Source organism: Papaver somniferum, chromosome 5 (genome assembly GCF_003573695.1).
Source record: "Papaver somniferum cultivar HN1 chromosome 5, ASM357369v1, whole genome shotgun sequence".
NCBI lineage: Eukaryota > Viridiplantae > Streptophyta > Magnoliopsida > Ranunculales > Papaveraceae > Papaver > Papaver somniferum.
Window position 1 is genome coordinate 111,488,404 of NC_039362.1, and position 21,197 is coordinate 111,509,600.

At 36.1% G+C, this 21,197-nt stretch overlaps 1 protein-coding gene and 1 pseudogene across 1 annotated transcript; both read right to left on the reverse strand.

Annotated features, from left to right (window-relative positions):
- Positions 1-8,771: 8,771 nt before the first annotated feature.
- LOC113282422 (50S ribosomal protein L12, chloroplastic-like) lies at positions 8,772-9,563 on the reverse strand. The gene has a single exon (XM_026531416.1). The coding sequence runs from the start codon at positions 9,498-9,500 to the stop codon at positions 8,946-8,948; it is 555 nt and encodes a 184-aa protein (XP_026387201.1). The 5' UTR covers positions 9,501-9,563; the 3' UTR covers positions 8,772-8,945.
- A 189-nt stretch (positions 9,564-9,752) lies between these two features.
- Positions 9,753-16,466, reverse strand: LOC113282421 (annotated as a pseudogene).
- Positions 16,467-21,197: the final 4,731 nt, after the last annotated feature.

Sequence of the window (21,197 nt, forward strand, 5' to 3'; positions counted from 1 at the left end):
ATATTGTCCTCACATTCATCAACAAAATGAATTGGCAGAAAGAAAGCACAGGCACATTACATAAATGGGGAATACTCTATCTTTTCAGGCTTCTCTTCCTAAGCATTTCCGGTATGATTCCTTTTTGACTGCAACCTACATTATAAATAGACTTTCCCACTAAGGTTATACGTTTTCAATCTCCATATGAAATCGTATTCAACACATTACCAGATTACTCATTCTTTAGAGTTTTTGGATGTTGTTGTTACCCAAATCTAGAACCTTATAGAGCTGATAAATTGAGTCCTAAGTCTGTAAAGTGTGTATTTTTAGGGTACAGATTCACAAAGGATATAAATGTTATGACATGGTTAGAAAGAAAACATATATATATATATATATATATTAGTCGAAACTAATAAATATAAATAGTGATTGAAAGATAATTTAGAAAATTAAAAGGAATCTTCATAATTAAAAGAAATTTAAAACATAGATAACGGGTAGAGATACTTACAAAGTAGTCTTTTATTCCTTAATAGATAGCACACCAAACAACTTCAAACTCACACTTAGAACATGAAAACACTCACAAACTATCACTCTCAAAGCAGGAAACACTCAGAAACTTTCACTCTCAAACTTATAGACAATGACTCTTGAGAACTAAAAACTTGCCCTTTCCCTTTCCCTTAACGGGTATTTATATAGGGGAAAGTTTGCAAGAAACAAAAGAGATGAGATTTTCTTTTTTGAGAATCCTATCTATAATTACAACAACCTATAAGTGGTAGACAAGTGGAAGACATATCTAAGGTGGAAATCTTAGATAAGATTTACCTTTTTTCTTTTTTGGAAAATATTAAACCTTTTCACTTTTACTATTTTGAAGCAAATACGTGTCCTTGATGAATAGTGGAGTCGATCCTGCTTCCTGTTGATGAAAAGTTGACCAAATTTTTTTTTTTTTTTTTGCCAGAAAATAATTAGAATTTTCCTATCTTCTTCGAACCATTTAAACCCTAAATCATTCCAAAGCAATCATCACCATTTGCATTTAGGTCTTCTGTATTTTCCGATTTTATCTCTTCTTCCTCAAAGGTTTTTGACGAGGACGGTTGGGAACCCAAATCTTCGTTATCAAGTGCCTCCAAAATGCTTCTTAAATTCTTCCTTTGACAAGTCCCCGTGCCTATGCTTTAGTGCGAGTATGTGGGTTGAGAATTCCATCGGCATTGAGGTGGTTGATGCCGATACCATAAGCTGAGCTGCAACAAACTGCATGTTAAATGTAGATGGTTGTAGATGTGCTGCATTATATCTATCCCACCATTTGATATATAATTGCCTTTCTAAATAAGGGATATAATCCCAATCAGGATCATTATCTTGTGGAATCGAATAATTCCATCTTAGAATCCATGGGATTTCATACAGTATAAAGAACCACTGCATTAATCTTCTATATCATAAGATTGGCTATTAGCCTTGATAAACTTATTTAACATATCTACAATATATGCAGGTAAAATCTCCGGGCATGGCCCCCAGATACTTAGCCATGCTCTGAACCAATTTGGTAGCTCTTTGATTGTATTGAGTTTAAACCAATATACCAGGAATGAGAGAATCTCTGAGTTTGATAGCAAAAAATATGTGTCCATGCTTTAATATAATCAGTATAAGAATATGATCTCGGTTTGATATGGGGGTGATCATTGAATTTTTTTAACCCATGAGGGTTCATTCCCCAATCTCGGTATGATAATACCTTAAGAATAACAAGCTTGGAGAACGCAGGAGGACCATTACCATTACTGTTGGCCGTGTTATGTGTTAAAAGGATAGATCCTGTCTCTATGAGTATTGTTTCATAAAACTCTCTAGTTTTACCATAATGTGGTAAAATATGCTCTTTTAAGTACATGCTTGCAACTTCTGCAGGATCTCTGTTAGCATGTTCTGTTTCACCGCTAAAAGCGGTATTGATGTGGACATTATAAATGCCGACTTTTCTTCTGAAGAAGAATATTGTTTTCCCTTATTTGGGTTTCCTTTAATCATAATAGGATTACTTTTGTTCCTTTTATTAGGAGATGGGTAAGAAAATTGAGGAGCCTTTCCCCTAGTTATCTGGCAGTCCATGCTTCCCCTGCAAAAATTCACGAGTCAAGAAATCAGGTAGAGAATTAGTTTCACCTTTTATATATTCAATTTGAAATCAAACGCTGATAAAATGGCTTGCCATCTTGCAAAAATTTGCCGAGAGGCTAAATTTTTAACATCCTTTACCAATACTTCCTTAGCTGCCTGACAATCCACTCTAATAAGAAATTCCTGGTTTAACAAATCACTTTCAAATTTAGTAACACAATGAATTATTGCCAATATTTCTTTTTTAATGGTTGAGTAATTTTGTTGTGCCGATTTCCATACACCTGAGGTATATCTTACTAATTGCTCTTTATTATGAATCCTTTGTTTAAGGATTCCTCCATATCCGACATCTGAAGCATCAGTCTCAACTATTTTGTAGGCTGGTTGGATTCGCTATAGTTAGGCATGGCAATTTTTAGCTTTAGCTTTGATTTTTATAACAGCAGTTGTATGCTCACTGCTCCAATTAGCAGGGTTTTTCCGTAATCTTGCATATAGAGGTTTGCTATCCTTAGCTAAATCCTTATAAAAATCTGCTATATAATTTAAGCTTCCTAAGAATCTTTGTAATTGTTTTTTATCCTTGATTTCATCAGGAAATTTATCAGCAAAGGATATAGCCCGTTCTATAGGTATTATAGTACCTTTATTAATATTGTGACCAAGGAATCTAACCTGGGTTTGAAATATTTTCATCTTTTTTGCAGATACCACTAATCCGGCCTGTTTTACTATTTTGAGGAATATTGATAAGTGTTTAAAATGTTGCTCAATTGATTCAGAATATATTAATACATCATCAATGTATACAATTGTAAAAGTTGAATAAGAATTAAATATGTTATTCATAATATGTTGAAATTCTGATGGAGCATTTTTTAAACCAAATGGCATAACATTCCATTCATAATGTCCAAAGGGAACCGTAAATGCAGTTTTATACTTGTCTTTTTCTGCGATTTGAATTTGCCAATATCCTGACTTTAAGTCAAATTTTGAAAATATGACAGCATTATGTAATCTATCTAAAAGATCTTTTTTATTAGGAATTGGATACCTAATCCATCTTAATGCTTTATTCAAAGGCTTATAGTTGATGACTAATCTCGGAACTCCTCTTTCTAATTCAGCTGCTTTTTCTACATAAAATGCAGGACAACTCCAAGGAGAGTAACTTTTTCTAATCAAACCTTTATCTAGTAAATCTTGAATTTCAGATTTACATATTTCTAATAATCTATTGTTCATTTGAATTGGTCTGGCTTTTGTTGGAATCATTTTTTCAGAAAAATCTGGTTCATAAGGTAATTCTACTATATGTTGTTTTCTTTCCCAGAATGCATTTGGGATTTCAGCACAAACTTCTTTCACTAGAAGATCATTAAAATCATTGATTTGTTTTTGGAGTTTTGGGCAATTTAGTTTCTCTTCTATTTGCTTATATTGAATCTCCTCTTTTAAGAAGAACAAAAAATTTTCTTTGTGCTTGATTTTTTCTTGAACCTGGTTAATAAATTTTTGCCTAGGTTCAGAGACAAATTCAAATAATTTTATGTCCCTGAATGAGGGCTTCAATGCCCGTATTGTTAATACTTAACGGGTATAACATATTCAAGAATGGAGTCCCTAATATGCAGGATTGAGATAAATTCTTTACCATGATAAATGGTGTCGCTAGACAAATACCATTATTACACACCGCAGCATCAGATAATTTGTAATTAATTATCAATTTGTTTCCATCTGCGGTATTAAGAACTTGGGTTGTTTTGCTAAAATACTTTGTGGGAACTAATCCTTCATTTAAGCAGTTTAGATCTGCACCCGAATCTATGAGTGCCATAGTTTCGAAACGGTATTCTTTTCCTATGATTAGGGTGACTAAGGTGTACCACTTTTGAGTGATTACTTTATCTATTATATTAATGAATTGCATGTTTTCGATATCCTTGTTATTAGTAGGTGATTATGGTTTATCTATATGTGTAGTAATATGAGCCTGGTAGTTTTGTAAAATTTCATCAAAAGAGTTTTCTTCTTGTGAGTCATACTCACAGTCTACTGGTTTATGAAGTTCCAATATCTGGACTCTTTGCTTAAGACTTCTTAATTCTTCTTTAACCTGATTAACTTCTGCCCTAAGATCATTGACTGATGGTTCTTTTTTAATGTGATGATTTTCTACTCTTGCCATTATTTCCTTAAAACTATAAGGTTTGTAAGAAGTTTCGATTTTCTCTTGTTTTGGTGCTCTTTTAGCTACTTCAATATATTTTTCTAAAGCTATTCGCTTTGATTCTGGATTTTCAATTTTATCAATTAACTCTAATATAAAATTTTCTTCATTGGTGAGGACATTAATTCCTAGACTAGATATTTGTTTATGAAAACAATTTTTACAAGAACAACCATCTGTACATTCATCATCCTCCAATCCTGAAATTGTCCCTGAATCATTTTCTGAGGAGGATGATTCATCCTCTTCAGATAGATCGGAGTCCATTAAGAGGACTTGTTCTAATTGACGTTTGAGACCTTCGTCTAGATTAAGCTCATTTATTTTTTGTTTTGTACGACACTTATTACTATAATGCCCAATTTTTCCACACTTGTAACAGACCGGAAGTGACTTATTAGTATTTTTATTTAATTATTGTGTCTTATTGTTGTTTTTCCTAAAATTGGGTCGTTTAGATTTCAACGGATACCTATTAGGATATCTAGTAGTCTTAGGATTGTTATGGGAAGGTTGTCGAGTACCTTTCTTCCTAGATAATAATGCGGATGGTGTATTAGTGTATCCAAATTGCTCACAAAAATCACCTAACTCTTGCTTGTTAGATAATTTATTCTTTTGTATTTGTCTATGTAGCTTTATGTCTGAGCATAAAGTTAAACCATCACATACAATTTCGGAAGATAGTTGGCCAAAAGTATATTCGCCATACTCAATACGTTGTTGAATATTTTTTGATTTTAGTCTATTTCTAACCCTTTCAGCAAACAGAGGGGGTAATCCTGAGACGAATTTCTCTTTCCAAAAATCAGAATTAGAGGAACAATCTTCTCTGCTAAACAATTTTGAGAAGAATACATCCTTGTACCATCTATAATTGGAGAGGGTAGGACATTTAAGATTAATAAGTAATTCCCTAGATCTTTCCATTTGTTGGCTATTACTTCCTACAAAGTGCAGGCCAATGGTATAAAGTAGGGTACTAACAATATCTTCCTGAGAGTATTCAGTACCATCTTCTAGCTTGATTGGTTTCTTTGCCATATAAATGCTATATTTTGCCTGGTCGGACATATGGAAATCCCACCATCCTTTAAGTTGGCCAGTAAAGCCAGTAACTATGGATTCAACAATTTGTTTTTCTAGGTTTTTAATGAGTCTAGAAGCAGAAGCATACATCGACATTTGTCTTATGATATTTACTATTTGGTATTCTGTCATACCATCTATGTTCCACTCAACTATGGATCTTCCATCAAACGAAGTCTGATTCCAATTATAATCCTCTTCCAGTTGTAAATCTACCAGTGTTGGTCTAGGGTAATAATTTCTAGTAGGAACTGTCGGTGTATATTTATTTTTTCCAAAAGATATTTTATTAATGTCATCAGAATTGTTGTTAATATTACCAGAATTTGATGAATGAAAAATTTCTTCCAGTTCTTCTATATCTATATCACTGTATTCTTCGTGTTTGGACAGAACATTTATTCCTTCTTTTGATTGTTTGGATGCTTTAGATGGGCCTAAAGCAGACTTCTTAATTCTTCTTTATTCCAGTTAGATGGGCCTCACACTTATATATACCATATATATATATATCAGTTCATGTTAACTTTGATGAAGCCCATTTTCCTTTTGACACAACTTCCACAGCAACATCTGAGCTTACTGTCAATTCTGACAACATTATTTCTTCACAAGATGAAACTACTTCTGATAATTCTGCAACTACTAGTGCTCCAGTTTCTAGTATTACTACCAGATCAAAAGCTGGAATATCAAAGTCAAAACCACTACCTTCTGACTTTGTTTCTCATTGTTTGATTAAGTATCCTCTTCATTCTGTTTTTCAAGCAGCTACATCGGCATTATTATAGCTTAAATCTTTCAAAACTGCAGTCAAACACCCTGAATGGTTGCAAGCAATACAGGATGAGTATATATCCTTACTTGAGAATGGCACTTGGATTTTAGTACCAAATTATTCAAGCTACAATGTACTTGGAAATAAATGGGTATATAAGATCAAATTGAGGGCAGATGGTACTATATAAAGATTTAAGGCTAGACTTGTAGCAAAAGGCTACAATCAGCTTGATAAAGTGGATTTTTTTGAGATATTCAGTCCAGTAGTAAAAGCAACAACTGTCAGAGTTATTCTTACATTAGTACTCTCAAGAAAGTGGTCTATTAGGCAATTGGACATTAGTAATGCCTTTTTACATGGTTTTCTTGATGAGGATGTTTATATGGTTCAGGCTAAAGGTTTTGAAGATCCTCAGCATCCAACCTATGTATGTAAGCTCAAGAAAAGCTTGTATGGACTCAAACAGGCACCAAGGGCCTGGTTTGAGAGATTTTGTGGATCTTTAATAGAGTTTGGCTTTTCCAGATCAGAATGTGATCATTCAATATTTCTCTATCAAACTGCTACTACAATGGATGTCATTCTACTTTATGTGGATGACATTATCTTAACATGTTCTTCTTCAGTACTAAGTGATAAGATTGTTTCTTTTCTTAAGAACATTTATTTAGTAAAAGATCTGGGTTCAATACATTACTTCTTGGGAATAGAGGCGGTCTTTCAGAACAACTCTCATCTTGTTGACTCAGAAGAAGTATATTGTATAATTGTTGCAGAAATATGATCTTCTTAACTACAAGCCTTCTAAGACACCAGTTACAAAGGGTTCAAGACTATTTGTATCTACTGGTACTCTCTTATCAGATGCAACTGAGTATAGAAGAATGGTAGGTGCTCTGCAATATCTAACCATGACAAGGCCTGACATCTGTTATAGTGTGAATTATGTTGCACAATTCATGCAATCTCCAACTGATGAACATTTGTTGTTAGTTAAGAGGATACTTAGGTACTTAAAAGGTACTATTGGAACTGGAGTTTTGCTTTCAGCTGGTGATATTAGTTCCATCTCTGCATATTCAGATTCAGATTGGGTAGGGTGCCCTGATACTAGAAGATCTACTTCTGGCATGTGTGTCTTTTTAGGCTCATCCTTAGTATCATGGTCTTCAAAGAAGCAGCCTACTATATCCAAATCATCAACAAAAGCAAAATACAAGTCTCTAGCTTTTGCTGCAGCTGAGGTGGTATGGCTTTCATTCCTCTTAACTGAACTTGATGTTTCTCTGAATATGCCATTATCTTTGTTCTGTGATAACATCTCTGCTAATAGTCTGGCAACCAACCCAGTTTTTCATGCAAGAACCAAACACATAGAGATTGATTATCATTTTATCAGAGAAATAGTGAGTTCTGGATTTCTGTAAGTCAGTTATGTTTCTTCAGAAAATCAACTTGCTGATTTGTTTACTAAGGTATTGGTTCATTGTGTGTTTCTTTCTTTGGCTGGCAAGCTACTCTGCTTAAATCAGTATCAGCTTGAGGGGGGTTGTAAATATTCAGAATGTCTGAATAACACTATGTCTGAATGACTATCTGAGTCTATCTGAGTCAGTGTAATAGAAAGTCTTATCTGTATGTCAGTGTGCATATCACACACTTTACTTTCATTCTATTATTGTTAATAACTGAAACTGTCAGAGACAGTCTGTCTTGTAACATCCTTATATAGGCTTTGTCTCCCTCTGTAATTCTTTTATCAAAAACTTTAATAAAGATTTTACTTCTTATTCATCTCTAAAATCTTTCACTTATATTGGAAAGAAGAAAGGAGTTTGCGCAGATATTTTTTGGATAATTTTGGAGTTGAGAGGGTTTTCTTAGGCGATATCAGAGCTAATAGTAATATGTGGGAATGGATACTACGAAGAGCAAGAAGATTGTGAGAAGAATATGGAGGTATGAACTATTTGCTGTTTAGTGGACCATTTGGAAAGAATGCAACAAAGAAATTATACGGAGTAAGTTTAGAAATTTGAATTTGTTGATAGTCGCATTTAAATTTACTCGGTTACTCCCACGGGAATTTCTTTGATAATATGTAATATATGTTGCTACTTTGTTTCAGGATGAGATTGATAAACGATTCCATAAAAGGATTTTTGTCTAAGAGGGGATCCAAAGAGGATGAGAACAAACATGAAGGTGGAGACGATGGAAAAGAACTTGCTGGGGAGCTACTCTTGTGAAGGTTTCAGCTACCATAGCTGACCGAATTCTATGGGCTATGACTATAACCAGCATTAGTCTTGGCATAACCTAAAGGCCTGTGAATTTCCCATCTCTCTCTCTCATCAATCGCAATCTCTTCTTCAGTTTTAGTCCCACACAAACCTAATACAAGTGACACTTCGACACGTCACACATTATCACCATGGTCAGGTCATTGAGTTTTCATACCTAGATCATCTAAGTTCAAAATTTCTCGAATGTAATGCTACGATTGAGAAGAAACAGACACATGAGTCGCATGACTGAACTGTGAAATTCTACCTCAAAATGAATTATAACATCAACAACTAAACACATTAAATCTGTAAAAAAAAAGGATAACGAGGGGATAAAAATAGAAAGAAAATCTGTTGAGCAAAAAAAAAAAAAGACAAGGTGAGATTCACCTCAACATCTCAACTATTCATTCTAAACAATGGAAACCTTAGCTCCGGCTTCTTCAAGCTGTTTTTTAGCATCGTCAGCTTCTTCTTTTGACACGGCTTCTTTGAATTTCTTAGGAAGTCCTTCAATCAATTCCTTAGCTTCTTTCAATGCCAAACTTGTTAATGCTCTAACAGCTTTAATTGTAGAAATCCTTGCACTACTTGGAACTTCGTCAATAACCACATCAAACTCAGTTTTCTCCTCAACAACAGCTGGTGCCTCAGCTCCAGCTCCAGGAGCTACGGCGACGGCAGCAGGAGCAAATGCAGCTGCAGAAACACCAAGTTCCTCTTGTAACCAATCTACAAGTCCGCGAGCTTCTTCTAAGGTCAGGTTTTTGAGTTCAGTCCCTATCTTTTCAATCTTCTCTGAGGCCACAGCATTGATTGGTGGTAGAAATGTGGCTTTCCGGGACAATTTGGAGTTTCGGGAAGGGAAATCTGGTGTTTGTTGGGGAAACGTCGAAGATGAGGATGTAGGAAAAGCAGAGGTTAGTGCAGGAGTGCGAAGAGTGATAGCCGAAAGAGTGGAAGCCATTTTTACTGAGCCTTGAAAGGTCGAGAGAGAGAGAGAGAGAGAGAGAGCAAGAAGGAATGGAAGAGGAATGGATAGGATGAGGTTGTTATATTGGGAGGGACTTGGGAGCGTAATGGGCTAAAACAGATAAACCCGAGGCTAGTTTTGTTGACCTTCGTGCCAATTGGGTAACATTCACCCACTGACCATAATTGTCAAAGAACAATATTACTGCTGAAGTACAGAATAACAATGCTGGATTGTTCAAAAAAATGGCTAACATTTTCTGTATATTAATCGTGTCACTAAAATCTTTACAACGTGTCTACATTGTATTAAGTAGAGAATTTAAAGAATAATAATAAATTATACTAGTTTCAGTCAGCTGGTTCAAATCGGCAGACACAGTCGTATATACTTCCTTTCAATAGTTTCTCTGCTAACCTTTGGTTCTTCACCATTGCAAGCTGAAATAACAGATCAATTCATTTTAATGTAACGGCAGACTCGAGAACTACTCTAGTGATGAATTTAAAAGAAAATATTTCAGAATAGATATTCACCTTCAGAGCATCACATTTAAAGTGAGCATTGAAGTTGGTGTGAATAGCACGACCCATTCCTTCCAAGATAATCTGACGAACTCAAGTAAGCCAAGTTTTAGGATGACATCTATATTGGAACAGTGTTTATCTATTTGCCGTTGCTTTAGACTTGTAAATCTTAAGAAGAAAGATGTGCAAGTCAAGTTAAGCTTGACAAAGATTTCAAGAAATGGTAGTAAAAGTTTACCAGATCTGCATCATTAGCAGCGGCAGCAAGCTCTGAGCTAACTTGGCGGAAGTCTATGCATGGACCTCCACATCCACTCTCAATAACCGTTAGAGGCACTGATGGTATACTTGTTGCCATTGTATCCATGAGCAGGCCCCCTGCTTCAGCGGCTTTCCGCAGAATATCACAGTACTGTGGGAGGCGGATTAATATGATAGGTTTGTTAACATCACTAAAGAAGAAGAAGAAGAAGAACTATAGGAGAGGCTAGATGATCAAATAGAGATCATATGCCCAAAAAAATTCTTACAAGGGTAATAAATTGAGAAGTGAATCCTTGAAAAGGACTCCATGAGAATATATAACAACTGAAGTAAATGTTACGTATTCTTAGAAACAGACCTTTGAAGCCTCGGTAACAATTTCAAGAAGTTCCATCGCAGTCACATCATTTAGGGCAGGAAGGGAGTTTCCGACCAGAACAACCTAAAATAAGATATAAAAAGCCTAACTGTTCAACAAAAACAGATTAAGCACTACTTTTCAGAATTGGGTCATAGAGACAAACGAACTCACCTCAGTTCCACGGTGTAGGAGTTCCCGAGCTAGTGGAAGCATTCCAAGAACAATATCGGCACCAGAGTTGTCCACAAATAGCAATGCTCTCCTATGTGGCTTAGGTTTCTCGGTAGCAGAGCCTAGCACTCTGTCCCTAAATATATCGAAGTCATCCACCTGAAAGCATAAGAACTCGGATAGTCAGATTCCAGCAACTTTAAACAAGCTCCAATATATGGTGATATACGCTACTTACACGCCAAGGCCGACACATTTTGTTGCGACTCATATATTTCAATAATGCTTCCATTATGATACAGGTCCACACATGCACGTGATCCCCAATCAAATATATTTGCAGCAAGAACACCTTCAATTACAGAATGTAATCGATTCTCCTGCAGATTACAGGACCCCACTAGTCAATAGCGCGCAGGTCAATCACCTCTAAAGGAGATATTCAATATCTAGCAACTCTTGTTAGGTAGAGTAGTAAGTCACCACTGGACATACCTCAGTCATACTATCGAGCTCCATTAAAAGGTCAGGGAAAACTACAAGTGATGCTTCATTTTCTCTGCCACATAGGGAGAACATGGTGAGGCTCGGGAAATCATGCTATGTAAAAGCATCAAAAGAAACATTTCATCTTGTTCACTTCTACCTCAGTTTTATGGTTTTATACGCATCAACAAACTGAAACTCCCTCAAGCAATCTTCTCTTAACTCCAGAAGAGTTGCAAGTCCCAGCTTCCCGTAAGCAGCAGGCTCTTCCATCAATCTATTTTTTTAATGCAAAAATAACTGAAATTAGTGGTCAGCAATCATAAACATGAGAGTTATACAATAAATAGTTACTACTTTTGTAGAAGCTGTGCATAAACATGTTATTTGCCAAGTTATGCCAGAAATTATTTATGTTACTGCAAGTTACCTAGCCAAATGAGCTGAGAATGCATGTGCAAAGCCGTCACCCTTTCTTCTAGCAATGTCTGTTCCACCTTCACTTGCTACCGCCTGCCATGATGCACACAAAAAAGCCCGGACTGTTAAAATAACATTCTTAGGATAGCCTCTAAATGTAATAAGATTAAGAAAATAAAATCGAAAACAGTCATCTAGCAATGCAGTTGTTCGAGCACACTGAAAACTTCGCATCATAAATTTATACTCAGAATCTTTAGTACTCTATCTCTGGAAGATGATTTAGAGAACTTCGTATGCCTTTTAACAGTGCTAGTTTTCCTCTCTAATACATGCACACACACACACACACACACACATTTGACATCCAACTCACAAGCATATAGATGCTTACCTTATCAACAAGGTCGGGCAAAACTTCTGATAGGATGGTCAACCAATACCTACAGAGAGGTTTTGTTACAATCATAAGATAGGCATTACATTAATGATTACAGTCATCAAAGCAGTTGAGAGATAGTCAAACAAGTAGACAGAACAAATGCACTACTCACTTTAGTTCTGTTTGATCTGAGAGATCAAAAGTGTTAGGGTCATACCTGTAGACAAGAGATTGATATGGTGTTAGGAGTTCCATGCTTACAAAGGCTAATCCAAATAAATAATATTGTGATGGGTTACTTATCACCACCACAAATACAAATGCAGCTAAGACTTATCTATGTTGTTCTTCTTCAATCTTTACCTTTACAAACTGATGAAGTGCCTAGCAGAGGTTATTGACAATAGGATACTAGAGAAGGAGAGGATTACAACATAAGAACTTAAGGAAAAGCGAAGAGTAGGAGGCGTTGTTCGCAGTTGATCTAGTCGAAGTGGAAATATGTACTTATTTCAATACAAATAAGATATGATAAAGAATGAGATGTGACGCACGTTTTAGGATCAGCCAATAATGGAAACACCTAGAGTGTCGGTACGACATGAAGAACTCCAACGTTTAAAGCGTCTCCTTTCGAGGAAGAATGTGACAAGCCTTCAGGACCCCTGATTCCCTTTAAAACAATGGGTACCGGTGCAATAATCTCAGTTCCTTTCTGGACAAATTTTTTCATCCATGTAATCTACAAAAAAATGGTCAGTCAGATTTCAGTTCGCTCAGCTACATACATTTGTGACATAGGGTTCTTACATGCTTTGGATCCACTACTCAAACTTATCAGATATAACAAGTAGAAAAAAATAAAAAAATAAACAGAATTGATTCCATATACTAATTGCACTATCCAGTGGCTGTGTTACGAGCTTTTTAGTTGCTGCCACGTCACTTCTGAGCTCGGTCATCAAACCACTTGGAGCTGCTTGTTGTTCTCTCACTTCCTCTTTGCAATGCTTTGGATGTCCAGACATTCTATTCTTTTTGGCGAAACAAAAACTTATTTCAAGGATAGATCATCCATGCATTGGTAGGGATGAGGTTATCTATATGTAGACAGGTTTTTGCATTTCTGTAACTAGTATCATGCTCAAATATATGATTTTTTATTGTACTTGCCTTCTCATTTAGATCTCTAATAGGTGGACCATGGATCCTTCCTCCCACATAAGGTGCGCCCATTGGAAATCGCTCTACTAGCTGGTGTGGCATTAAGTCATCCAGACCGTGCTTTTCAGAGCTCAGGAATGCACCCAAAGCTCCTAGAAACCCCTCATGCCGTAAAAACATAGCTTGTGCCTCACCCTTTGACCTAAATGAAAATATTGTATAGAAGATGCACTACATCAGTACACAATGGAGAATATATAATACATATTAACTGGGTAAGTACGGGCAATAACTTGGGTTCCTGGCATGTTACAGAAGCCAACAGTATAATGTAGCATGTTATACAAATTCATGTATTACCAGTAATTGAACGCATTGGAGATAGTATTCATGGTATAAGCATGACCCCGAATAAAAAAACCTCCAAAAAATATCTGCTTGATCCCAAACCTAAATGCATTCAAGTAAGCGATCTACTGTCCAAACGTCCAATCAAAATTACCATTAATCAGAATCTAGCAAGCTCATAAATACTGCATGTGAAAGAGAATGACCAAGAATTATTAAATTACTTTAGAGAGAAACAAAAAGATCTGACTATAGATTTATATAACAAAAGAAAGCCAAAATGTTACATACAAGAAATTTGATTAGCTGAAACTCACCTGCCCAATATTGTACGATATCATTCTCAAGAGAGATAAGGTGAGATCTTCAGGCCTGTAGTCGTCGAGCTCCTTATTTTCAGAAATTGCCTTCCCAAAGCTAGAAGCAATATTTGTTGCTGACAGACCAATCTACAACCGTCAAAGGAATAACCAAATAAGAATATGCTTAATGATTCTGAAAAGGAACATGAAAACTGAATGCTGGAATCCAAAATAAAAAATCTTATACCAGCTAACATTTGCAGTGACTAGTAGAGCTTTGAAGTTCAAACCTGGTGTGTATCTAAGATCCTATCAACAATTGTAGTGTAGTCTAATCACAAGTTTTGTACTTTCACCTTACCACTGAAAGTCAAAGAGTGTGTCCACATTTAGTTCAGTGGTTACGGTCACATAGGTCCTAACGAGTCCACCAGCAGATAGCCAGAACAACTATTTTTGCAGAGGCAAACCTATCAAGCACTTTAAATTCCTGATAACTTCCATTGTCATCAACTGGAATAGGAGAATTGCATTACAAACTTGCTTGTCAAATCTGTTTTCAGGCATATGATGTAATTTTTGGAACTAAACATCATCTTGAGTTCTGCAATTTCAACAATTTGATTCCCATGCATACCATATCTCTATTATGAGCTAAGATACATTTGAAGAGCACATACTTGCTAAACCAACAAGGTAACAAGAGAAGAGACTAGAATAAAGAACAATAAATAAAGATACCTTGGAATAGTCCATACCACCATAGATGTCTCCAACAAACATGTCTACAGCTTTAATATCACCTCGCTGACTCATCTCAAGCAACTCATCAAAACTGGATGACAGATGCATGTGAGGAATAAATTGAAAGTTTATATTCAGAGGACAAGATTAAGGACAAGTATAGTAAGACCAAACCCAACGAACCTTTGACACTTTGTCAAAAGCTTTCCCAATCCCCAAAAAGTACCACCTCCAACGTTTGTCCCACTAACCCGCTCAAACGTACCATCTCCATCCACCTAAAATCCAGCTCAGGTTTGGCAGAATGATTAGATTTTCAAATATTGAACCTTGCTAGGCTAATGGTCACAAAGTAGGACTCTGTTGTTACCTTTATTATACTAACGCCAGAGCCGATATTAACAAGAAGATAGGGGTACAAGTCATCATGGTCAATCTGCACAAATTCTTTCTGTCCCCCAACATGTGTGAAAGCTTCATGAGAAATCGCCTGATAAAAAGTGCATTAAAGACATTAGATGGCATACCAATCTGCCGAACTTCCCTACAATACTATGGACTTTGTTGTTCTCTCTACAATACTTCCCTGATATACCAAAAATCTTAGAAAAAGAGATGATGCATTTAAAGACATGGATAAGTCTCGACTGAAAATAAAGGCTACGGTTGTTTCGCATGTCATGCCATAATCAGTCAACAATCTAATGTCATCGATGATAAGCCCATGCATAACCAAAAAAGAAAAGAAAAGTGAATCCACCTTCAACAAAAAATTTGCTCCAGCCACCAAAGCATCCATCTCATCTTCCTTATCAATGCTAACCCCAAGTTTCTCTTTGAACAAATCAGCAAACTTAAACGCCCCGCCACCTGTTGCCTGCTCATAAGCTCAGTTAATAGTTCTCACATACGTTAAGCATCGATACAAGTCAACTACGACAATTCTATTATAATATCAATTTGCAAGTAAATCCGCATACCATGATTTACATCTTATATTACAGTATTTTCTCACTGGCAAACATAATAAACCTCCAAAAATGTACTGTTTAGAAGTAAATTCTTGGCATAGAAATTACCTTAATAGTTGCAGAATTTCCGGAAGACATTTCAGAAGAACCAAGATGAAGTTGCTTAGAAGAAATGAATTCCAAACACTCATTAATCTTCTGTGTTTCAAAGTTGACAAAATGCAGCCTCCCACCACCAGAAGAACTAGCAGATAACATGTTCCTCCTATTAAAACTAGAACTCCCAACTGTATGCTTTGGTGATTTCTTAGAACGATCTTGATCATGTCTTGAAAAGTATACTAACTTAATCAATGATCCTATCGAACACAAACAAAACACAAAACCCTAGAGATCAAGAAATGATATGAAAATATAATGGTTCCTGATTAATGAGTTGATTAGTTAGTTAATTACCTCCAATGTCTAGAGCTAGATGAGAAATATCATCAGATTGATTTGGTAATAAGATAGTTGGATCTTTTTCTTCATAATTTCCTTGAATCTCAGCACCTCTTAAATTCAATTGAGGCCGCACAATATGCTTCTTCTGTACAACATCCTCCATTTCTCTCTCAATCTCAACTTCTTCTGTATCTTTGTTATTCATTTTATCAAAATGAATCAATCAAATCAACACTTTATTAAAATTCTCACACTATACAGTTATTTAAATCTCTCTGTCTCTCAGTCTCTGATTAAGTATCACTTGTTAATCAGAATCTCAGCTAACAGTATTTTCAACTGTAATTCAAAAAAGAGAGAGATATTGACAAGAGAGAATGGAGGAATTAAAGATTATTTAATGAGAGTCTGAGAAACATCAAAGTGGAAGATGAATCAGTTAACGGTGGAAAAATGTTTATTTACCAACTAGTAATAAGTGTTGCTTATGCGTATCTTTGTGGCATTTATTTTTTTTCTTTTACTTTTTTTGTTCCGTCGAGCGACCACATTGCCACTGTTTGAAACGGCCGAGCCACGAATGAAAATAAACAAGGCAAAAAAGAAAAAGAAAAAAAACAAACTCTGAAAAACGAATGCATTCCGTTTTTAAAAAAAGCACCGTGAACATTACTTCCACTTTTTTTTTTTGTTCGTTTGTTAAACTTAAAACTTAAAACCAAAATTTTCCAAAGTTTCATGCGTTTCAGGAGATCCCAGATTCCAGTCCCCAATGGCATATTGCAGGAATTAATATAGAAGGTAGAGTTAGCTTGCCCCTTTGTGAAACAATTTTAGCCCTCATCCGCTTCGGCTCCCTTGGTTAGGTTATCCATGAGGCTCGCTGGTAAACTAGCACGGCAACCTGTTCGATTAATGTAGTAGTACGTTGTTGGAGCTTAGCTTGTTAGGCTTCCAACTAGTCAATATAATACTCTTTATTTATCTAATAGTAATAATTTAAAATCAATATTTATTTACTAAGATGTTGTTGTGTCTATTAGGCTTTTTTCTATTCTATAAACAGAATTAAAAATCTTTGTAATACATGCACATTAATGGAATTTTCTTAGAATGCGCAATTGGGGATACTTATATTAATTGGGGGATATGAATTACTATCCCCATTCAATAGTGTCTGCTAAGGGGTGTTTTTTGGGGTGGAAATACTAAAATATCCTTTGGTTAATTGAAAACATTATGAAAAGACCATACTATCCTTCCCACAAAATAAAAATCTTAAAGCTTAAAATCAAAAAACCAAAACATACCACCCCATCTATTCTGGCACTCCTCTAGGTTTAGGGTTTTGAAGAAAAAAAATCTTCATCGTCGATTCATAAATATCTTCGTCGATTACCCGAATCTATAATCATGACGCCACGAAAGAAACCCAATCTCAATCCGCAATCAAAATCAAAATCAATAGCTCAACAGAAACAAGAAGAAATGATCAATCAGATTGCTCTTGAAGAAGAAAAAGGGGAAGAAGAAGAGGATTCAGACCATCAAATTCTCGAACAAATGACTTCTAAGAGAAGGGAAGTGATTCTGAACTGTTCTGTAAGTGTTTTGATCGATTTAAGGCGGTGGGTTTAGGTTAGAATCTCGAACCCTAACTCAAACAGTTGAGTTACAGTCAATACCGACATTAAAGTTACTACGGATACAATGTCGGTAACTGGTTTCGGCATTGAATTTAGTATGAATATTATGCCGTCTACAAAACTAAAATCACCTGAAACTGAATGTTTCCCGACATTAAAATTAGGATGAATACCATGTCGGTACTTTATTACGACATTGTTTTAAATTTTTTCGCCTATGCCGGCAGTGCTCTTTTGGTATACATGAATAGCCTAGGAATTACCTAAGACTACCGGCATTGAAAATAGGATGAATACCATGTCGATACAGAGTTATGGCATTGTTTTAGATTTTTTCGCCTATGCCGGCAGTGCTCTTTTGGTATACAGTAATAACCTAGGAATTACCTAAGACTACCGGCATTGTCGAATAAATGTCGACAATGCCGGCTTCATGTCCCGGCATAGTTTATTTTTAAATTACAATGCCGTTTTTTGGTCTCGGCATGGACGGTATTTCGTTAATCAATACCGGCATTTATGATTTTATGTCGTTATTCAGTATATCTATGCCGACATCAGATATGAATGTGAGTTGTCTTATATTTATTTCGCGTTTCTTTTGATATAGGGCTAAATCCTAGGAAAATAAGAAAGGAAAAGCTAAAGATGCTGGCATTAAGAAAAGAAAGAAGAACGATCTTGGTACTCCTAAGTCTCTGCCTCCTCAAGGGAAAGAACAAGGTCGCAGCAAGCGTTTGGGGGCAGGCTCTACAAGAGGGAAAATTTGGGAGAGTGGTGGTGATCGTAGAAAACTCTCCGTGAACATACTGGAACAGTTGAGTACGATGAGCATGATGAAGAGGAAGCCGAGGAGGAACATAATGAGGTTGAAGGGGAAGAGGGTGAGCCAAGTCAATTAGCAACCCAAACCGTAGTTTTTGAGGAAGATGGTGGGACAAGTCAACAACCGATACAAGGTGAAGGGGATCAAGAGAAGAATAAAGTAGTCAAAATAAAAGGTTCGCACCTTCCTCATTCTGATGACATGATACCTGATCTTGGTGGTGATAAATTTTGGGGTGAAACTGATGATCTGGTACAACTATTTGGCTACAAGGACACGTGGGTTCGTACTATCTATCAAACCTATGTAAAAAATTTTATCGCGTGCATATGTATTGTTTTGTACTTATGTAAAATCTCTTAATTGTATTGTCTCCTAAATAAAGGATCATAAAAAAGTTGTGCGTGTTTGCCGACACCAAGCCGTGAATGATTAGCCTTTGAATAAGGAATGTAAATAGGTCCGGAAATTAGTAAAGGACTCAGGTCTATATCCTTTGGTTGAAAATTATGCGAAGTATGATTCTGTGACAGTCAATTGCTTCGTCGAGAGGTATCATGGTGAAACTGATACCATGAACTTCCCGTTTGGGGAGATGACCTTGATCCCTGATAATGCTCAGAACATTCTAGGCTTATGGGTTACCGGCAAATCAGTTGCAGAAGGAGATAAGTGTCTGGACCTAGAATGGTCAAAGTTACACGCTTTGACTAATGAGTTGTTTGGTTGTGACTACGGAAATTTTGTGGAAAGCTTCTATGTATCCAAGAAAAGTAGGACAAAGACAATCGAGCTGAAGATGCTTAAGGAGAGATTTGAAAGGACCAAGGAGAGACAAAATAAGGATGGATGGAACCCTGCACAAATTCATTATACAACTGTTGCGTACCTGTTATTCATCTTGGGCACTAAGGTATTCCCTAACACTAGTGGGAACAGGGCGAGCGCAAACCACCTACAATACTTGGATCCGTTGGAAGAAGTTTGTCGTGGTAATGGCACATTTGATGGCGGAGATGAGAAGGGACTCTAAGGCTGTTACCAACCAATTTGTCGGGAATTTCACTCTACTCCAGGTAATTTTGTTTTTAAACTTATGTTCTTATATATATATTGTTAACATGTACCCTTATTAATAGAAACAAAATTTACTGCTTCTTATATGCATCATTCCACATTGGCATAGGTGTGGGCTTATGAACACTTCCCAACATTGTTCATGAACTACAAATTCTTGAAGATAAAAAAAACATTTCTGATCCCGATGAGCCTAGAGCTAAGAAATACGAGTTCAACAATATTCCGAAACCCGATAACAATCGTCGACTGACAGATATGAGATTGGATCTTGACGCGATGACTACCAAAGAGGTTGTGTTTGACCCTTATAAGGATGCTAGAGAAAACCGCCACTTTCTGAGGTATAGCAACGTTGTATTTTACAATGGACCGTTGTTCCACCCAAAGGGATACTGTTAGAGCATTGCTCGTTCGAACTCGCATGCGTTTCTATCTCAAGCATGTTTGTCAAGTTTAGTCGTCAAAACTATATGTCTTGATTTCTAGACTACTTATAGCTAAGTCTCGGTTTAGGACAATTTAGTGTGGTTGAGCTCCAGACTCCATGGCGATCATCTTACAAAGAAGAAGAACTACTCAAGGAACCAGTGGAACTTCATCCGACTAAAAGGTATGTGGAGACTTGAACTTATCTATCACTCAAAAGTCTATCTACTCTATCTCCTACTCTTGAGACAACGTCTTATAAGTATGATAGTTTTCATACATACACATTTGCTATTTCGAGCCGAGTTTACTCGCCTATCTTTTTCTCGAAATATGTGTTGGTAAGCTTTCGCTTTAACCACTTTTCATCTTAACCCGTGACGAAAGTCATGATGACGTTTCAATCTTGAAAATAGCCTTGATGACGATATTAGTGAATAGCGACTATTATAACATTATAGAAGAATTTTTCAATGATTGAAATGTAGAGTTGAGATTACGTAACCAACTATGGATATAAGCATATATAGTGTGTTCGCACATTAGTGTATAAATCCATGTGTCGGAAACCAAGTGTGTGCATATGTGTGCATACAGTACTGGTAAAGGAGACAGGTTGGGTACGCGTACCAGCGGAAGTTTTCGAACCGAAAATTTCTGCTGAGTTTGTAAGTTTGCAAACTGTTAAACCAGTCACCTTAGGTACGCATACCCGTACGCGTACCCACGGAAGTTTTCGAACCGAAAATTTCTGCTGAGTTTCTAAACTCAAATCCGGTAGCTATGGTACACGTACCCGTACGCGTACCCAAGCTGGTTATATTTCTCAAATCGGAAGTTCATGAACTTAAACAATAAATCAATAAGGAATGCAATCTTTGAAAACCGTGATTATATTGTTCATGAATTGATTCAAGTGAATCAAACCGATTTTGTTTCAATTGTTTCTATTCATAAAGACCTAAGCAAAAACTCTTCAACTAGTTCTTATGAGTCATTTGAACTAGTTATGTGAAGAAGATGAATACGGTTAATATGAAAGTACTCATACGTCTAACCATTGGTTAACTATTTGTGAACCAACTAAGTGTACACGTTTAGGTACGGTTACTCAAACCTAAATGAAATA